Source organism: Montipora capricornis, chromosome 10 (genome assembly GCF_036669925.1).
Source record: "Montipora capricornis isolate CH-2021 chromosome 10, ASM3666992v2, whole genome shotgun sequence".
Taxonomy (NCBI): Eukaryota; Metazoa; Cnidaria; class Anthozoa; order Scleractinia; family Acroporidae; genus Montipora; species Montipora capricornis.
Window position 1 is genome coordinate 67,789,467 of NC_090892.1, and position 6,136 is coordinate 67,795,602.

Genomic DNA, 6,136 nt, shown 5'->3' on the forward strand with positions numbered 1-6,136 from the left:
TCGGATTGTCTCACATTTATGAATCAATGCAGTGTTTTTTACAAGACCGTTTTACCAAAATGCCATACATGCAATTTTAGAGTGTGCCAGAAAAGCAATGAAGCAATCAAGGCGTAGCTGAATAATTTTAATTAGCTCGAAAATCAGATGAACCATTTTTCCATTTCTTGTTTGCTTAGAAAGTACAAAGCGTCATATAACTTTCGTACGTTTTTTGCACACTCTTCTGCATCACATGCAGGAACAAGTTACTTAATTAAAAAGGAATCGCGCTTTGGGGAATAATCGATATAAATCAGTCATAGTCACTGGGTCAATCATCAAACCAACGAGGGCGTTTCGCACGAGACTCGCCATAGTTCTCTCCAAACAGCTTTTTCTTATATTTGTTTACCAAGTCTGAGAAATTCGATTCCTCTATCTTGTCCTGTTCTTTTCGTCTTCTTCCTTTCCTCTTTTTACTCGCCGAGCTGAAGGTCTCAACACCACTCGAGGAAAGAGATGACCAGCCAGTTGTCTGCACACTTTTCTGCTTGTGTGAGCTTTCTTTCATTTTGCTTGGTGGGCTTGAAGGGATAGAAGAGAACTGTTTTCTGCTTTGGTTCTAAGCGTGGGTGAACGTGAGTGGGGAGGGGTCGATTAGTGCTCGCGAGACCTGCCCTCGGCACTCTCACTGTAATAATCAATGACAACTCGGGAATACTGGGAAAATTTCAGCGCTCCTTGGAGTTGAACCTGACCTAGGAATTAACCTACCACGAAGCTAGAAAAAAAACCGGTGTAAATGTAGGCCATTGAACTCCAGTGGTTCAGATAACAGCCATCTTGCACGCTGCTACAAATAGAATTTTACGTTTGAAATTCGAAAAATCGTGAGACAATGTAATTTTTTGTAGATGGTCACTCGGGGATGCTCGAAAAAATGCGAGTGCTCCTGAACAGAAGTATCACCTTCTGATGACTAATTCGGATGCTCTACCACTGAGCTACAGGCGATGCGTGGGGGTCAGGCCATTAAACTAGGTTCGTCATCCAAAAATTTATCTTTGACAGGACGAAGTTGTTGCAATTCATTGTACGTTTCCTCATGTAACGGAGTGGCCATCCAGTTGACCCCGTCCGAAGACTCTTTGGGTTAAACGCGAAGTGAGAGGGTAAAAACACTCACACACAACGGAGAAACTAAGGGCGCGTTCGATTGACCCTATTCCGGAATAAAGGATCAGTCAATAGTAGTTCACTGCTACTGGCTAGTGACTACTTCGTTGGATTTCCAGCCTTCTTCATACAAAAAGTATAATTAATTAGCTGGTAGCCTGTGAATCACCTTTGGGTGATCCGATGTATGTCCTGTTCCTGAATGTTAAATAACGCTGATGATTGCTCAGTTGCCAGCAGGGCAACAGTAATTTAAGAGAAGATATATATATATATATCGCCCGTATTCAACCTCTTGGAGCGGTCTTTGAACCAGGGGGGGCTCCGTCAAGACATGCCTGTACAAAATCTAGAGTGTCTAAGCTATGATTTAAATGTCAGTTTGCACTTATAAGAGCAAGGCAAAGTTAGTTTAGGGGGGGGGGGGGGGTTGATTATCCTGAGTTAGAGTTTGTGCCTTGGTTTAAATAAGATAATTTGTCAGCCATAGTCAGTATTTCTGTGACACTACTTGACAGAAATCGAGCGCCCACAGCTTTGAAATGACCAAGAAGCCAATTCTCTTATATAGGACTTGATCACAATTGGTGGAATTCTGGAAAAATCTTAGCTTGACCCTTTAGGTGCCACAGGGATCCCCATGCAAGGACCAGTAAAATAATTACTAGACACGAGTAAACTCGAGAAGTTGCATTGTCCAGGCTGGGGTAAAGTTTGATCCTAGCTGCAATCATAGCTGTGAGTAGAAATTACTTTGTTGTGCATCTGAAGGTGCTAAGTTACAGCATCAATGGGTAGCTTTTTGTAAATCCAGTCAGATATATATATATATATATATATATGTTGCCGGCGTGGTTGTCCTGATGGTGTAGTGGTCATCACACCCTACCGGTGTTCAGGGGGACGTGGGTTCAAATCCCGCTCAGGGCAATTCTTCATGTTCTTCATTCCATATAATTAATCAGTTGATTTACAGGATGGGTTTCATTTCTTCATTCTACGGTCTATATAAATAAGCCTGCATCATTAAGTTGATCCCTCTGATTAGCGGATGCGTAAGTTGGTGTTTGCCTGTGAATCGCTAGTCGATCCTTAGGTTTAAGGCTATGAAGAGGTTTAGGCTTTCCCATCTCACCCGTGAAAGAATCCCGGGATACTCACGTTAGGCCAATTCACTATCTCGATAGCTGCGTTGCCAGCGTGGTTGTCCTGATGGTGTAGTGGTCATCACACCCTACCGGTGTTCAGGGGGACGTGGGTTCAAATCCCGCTCAGGGCAATTCTTCATGTTTTTCATTAGATATAATTAATCAGTTGATTTACAGGATGGGTTTCATTTCTTCATTCTACGGTATATATATATATATATATTTATTAAATTCTCAACCTCGGATAATGCATTTCGCGTGCTCTGATTGGTTCACTCAATCTCGGTTATCAGCTCATATACCTTAGTTTGACCTTATATGGTAAATGATTGCGCTAAGCGTTGCTAAACTAAATTTTTTTTCGCCGGAAAGCGAAATTTCTCTTTGAATAAAGCAAAAAAAAGAAAAGAAGCCTTTTTTTTGGAAAGTTTGGATCAATTCCGACGTTTAGAGGTACACGAAAAGGCAAGAAATGTTTGTGTGATGATCCTACGTCTGTCTGACCACAAGGTATTACACAACATCGCATCTTCGTCAAGGTTTCTCGATTTCGCTCGGATTTTCCCGCTTTTTTCGCTCGTATTTCGTACTTCCAATTTTTTGGAGTTTAAGGAATTTAATAAAACAATTATTCCATTCGCGCTTGTTGGATATGAGACTGGTTATAGCCAACTCGGCGCTACGCGCCTCGTTGGCTATTTACCACCTCATATCCAACGCGCGCTCATGGAATAATTGTTAAATATTCATTCTAAATATATATATATAGATATATATAGATATATATATATATATTCATTCTAAATATATATATATATATATAGAGAGAGAGAGAGAGAGAGAGAAGAGTGGACTACTTTTTCATTGCGGATCGACAAGCTTGTTTCGTAGGAGCATGGCGCTCCCACTCTTCAGGATCTTATGATTCTATTTACATAAACGCGGTATTTATGCGTTCATTTTTCATCACACTTGCTTACACATTGTTTGGTTCTTAATTACACGTTCTTTAGTAAAAACCTACTTGCATGCCGGCAGCTGCTAACTAACTCTGACCTTTTGTTAAGTGTGGCGAGCTTCGGGTGGCAAATTATGTAATATTTTTCAAGTGTGCATAAGTTATATCTTTTTGTAGTGTTACAATACGCACGCGCTCTGCCTAGAATTTTCCAAGTGATCTTATACTCTGTTTTTGCTTTCTTTAAGCGCCATACATATTTGCTTAGCTCAGTTTGATTACTGTACTTTTCCGTCCTAAACGATTGCTTGTGGTTGGCAAACCTCGCCTTGAAGTCCGTGTCCGTGAGCCCTACATAGTGCTCAGTCCCCTCGCTAGATGTGACAGAGGCCTGGTACACAATGCCTTTTGCGAGGCACTGGTTGTCGAGTGGGCACTCCTCTTTTTTCCTGCAGTTGCATAGCCTTTCTTCGCGTGTTTCTGCTCCTGATTGTAGTAGTAGGCGCTTATTTTTTGAATCTATTACGCTTTTTACGTTAGGCATGCAACTGTATGAGAGCTTGAGGGTACTACGATTGAAAATTGGCCTTAGGGCGTGGCCCCTTGGGGCAACACTCATTGATGATCCGCAAGAATTCTTTCCCTAAGTTGGTCTTGACTCGCGCATCGAACGGGGGATTGAACCAGGTAACGTTCCGTTTTCTTAGCCTGCGTTTTTTTCCCCTGTTTTCCCTTGGGTGGTATTTCAACGTGTGTTGGTATCCACTTTTGTCTAACGCCGCTTGGTAGGGTGGTGCAGCTTTGTTGAATACAGATTCATGGGATGAAATATCCGATAATCTCTGGTTTACGCTCTCTGGGATACGTCTCAGGATGCTGGGGGGGGGGGGGGGTGGTTGCTCATTGCATGCACATATTGTGGTATGTTTTCAGGTTTCATGAAGGGGTGGTGCCTTCCGGTGTTTAATTCGAGGGTCACGTCCAGGTAGTTCACTATCTTTTTGTTTGCGTCGATAGTTATCTTCAATCCATTGTCTGCGAACAATTGAGCTATTCGTTTCTTAATTCGCTCGATGGACCGAGGTGGCTCGTGTGACACGGCGAGCCCGTCGTCTCTGTAGAGGCCTATTGAATTGCCGCAAATGCTCTTTAGTTGTGAAAGCATGAAGACTACTACAAGTTCACAGGACTCGGCACCATCGTACGATCCCATGGTTACGTCAAATAGTCCACCAGTGGTGTCTCTTTTTACCCAAGGGGCGTCCTCGCTGAATAGGAGTGTTTTTTCGCGTGCATAATGATCTCTCTGTCTGTGGGTGGAATGTTCACATACTTAGCGGCGAAGTCAATGGCGTCAGATAACAATTTTTCTGTAATGGAAGGATAAAAATCCACCACGTCGAAGCAAATAAAGAGCGCACTATGTTTATTTTCGATCGCGTTAAACCATTCAAGCACGGAACGTGTGTTTCTCCACAAATTTACTTTGGTTGCTAGGGCGGTGTTTTTCACGATTTTCTGGAGTATCTGCTTGGCAACTTTTCCGATCTCGGACTTTGTAGGGTTGATCAGTCGACATGTCGGCGCGTAGTTGAAATTTGGTTTATGGTCTTTTAAGGTTATAAAGGCGTCACGCCTTGCCATGGCTTCGACTCTGTCGGCTAATTCCAAGTTTTCTGCAATCACTTTCGCCTTCTTGTTGATCTTAGTTTCCTGTCTTTTTTCGGCTTTCTTGTAATCTTTCTGGATGTTTTTATCAAGGAGCTCTTTGTAGTCACGGACGTCAATGGACTCTCTAGTCCCCTGCGAAGATAGCGAACGATCCAATGTGTGCGATGATAACGGTGCGTGTGCGGGTGCTATCATTTCTGACTTTGAGGCTTTGAATGAAGACCAAGTCGCCCAGCTTATTGGGAAGACAGCTAAAAAATCGTGCCCCCTAGATCCTATGCCTGCCTCATTGCTTTTTGAAGTTCTTGATGTCCTACTTCCAGTTATCACTAAGATAATCAACCTATCATTTGAATCGAGTGTATTTGCCGATGATTGGAAGGAAGCCCTAGTACTGCCATCCTTGAAGAAACATGGACTCGATATCGCTTACAAGAACTTTCGTCCAGTTAGCAACCTCCGTTACATCTCTAAGCTTTCTGAGAAAGCAGCCGCTGTCCAGCTCACAGATCATATGACAACTAATAAGCTACACCTCCTGTTGCAATCCGCGTACAAAGAACATCACAGTACTGAGTCTGCTTTGCTTAAAGTCAAGAACGATATCTTAATGAACATGGACGCACAGAAGGTTACGCTCTTAGTTCTCCTTGATCTTAGCGCGGCATTTGATACTGTGCGGCATGACATTCTTCTCGATCGACTTCGCACGGCCATAAGAGTGAGCGGAAAGGCGCTAGAGTGGTTTACATCTTATCTATCCGGCAGATCTCAGCAAGTCGCGGTGAATGATGGTCTCTCGTCTTCTTTCCGTTGAAGCAAGGTGTCCCACACGGGAGCTGTCTTGGTCCTGTCTTGTTCACAATCTACACTAGCAAGATGTTCGAAATTGTAGAGAAGCACCTCCCTACCATTCATTGCTACGCAGATGATACACAGCTGTATGTGGCGTTCAGTCCAAATCAACCAGGAGACGATGAGACTGCTCTTAAAGCCATGGGTGACTGTATTAGGGACTTAAGGGGTTGGATGGTTAGGGATCGTTTAAACTTTAATGAGGATAAGACGGAGGTTGTACTGATAGGTACTAGGCAGCAGCTCGCAAAGGTCAATGTGAGAAGCATTGTGGTAGGCAACGAAACTATAGAAGCAAAACCTTCAGTTAGAAATTTAGGGTCATGGTTTGATTCGCAACTTAGTA

The 6,136-nt window shown here is 43.0% G+C and overlaps 1 protein-coding gene across 1 annotated transcript in view; it reads left to right on the forward strand.

Annotated features, from left to right (window-relative positions):
- The first annotated feature begins 5,814 nt into the window (after positions 1 to 5,814).
- Positions 5,815 to 6,136, forward strand: part of LOC138021226 (uncharacterized) — a 903-nt gene continuing 581 nt past the window's right edge. Inside the window, exon 1 of the mRNA XM_068868084.1 lies at positions 5,815 to 6,136. This exon is cut by the window's right edge and continues 581 nt beyond it. Coding sequence (XP_068724185.1) covers positions 5,815 to 6,136 — 322 coding nt within the window.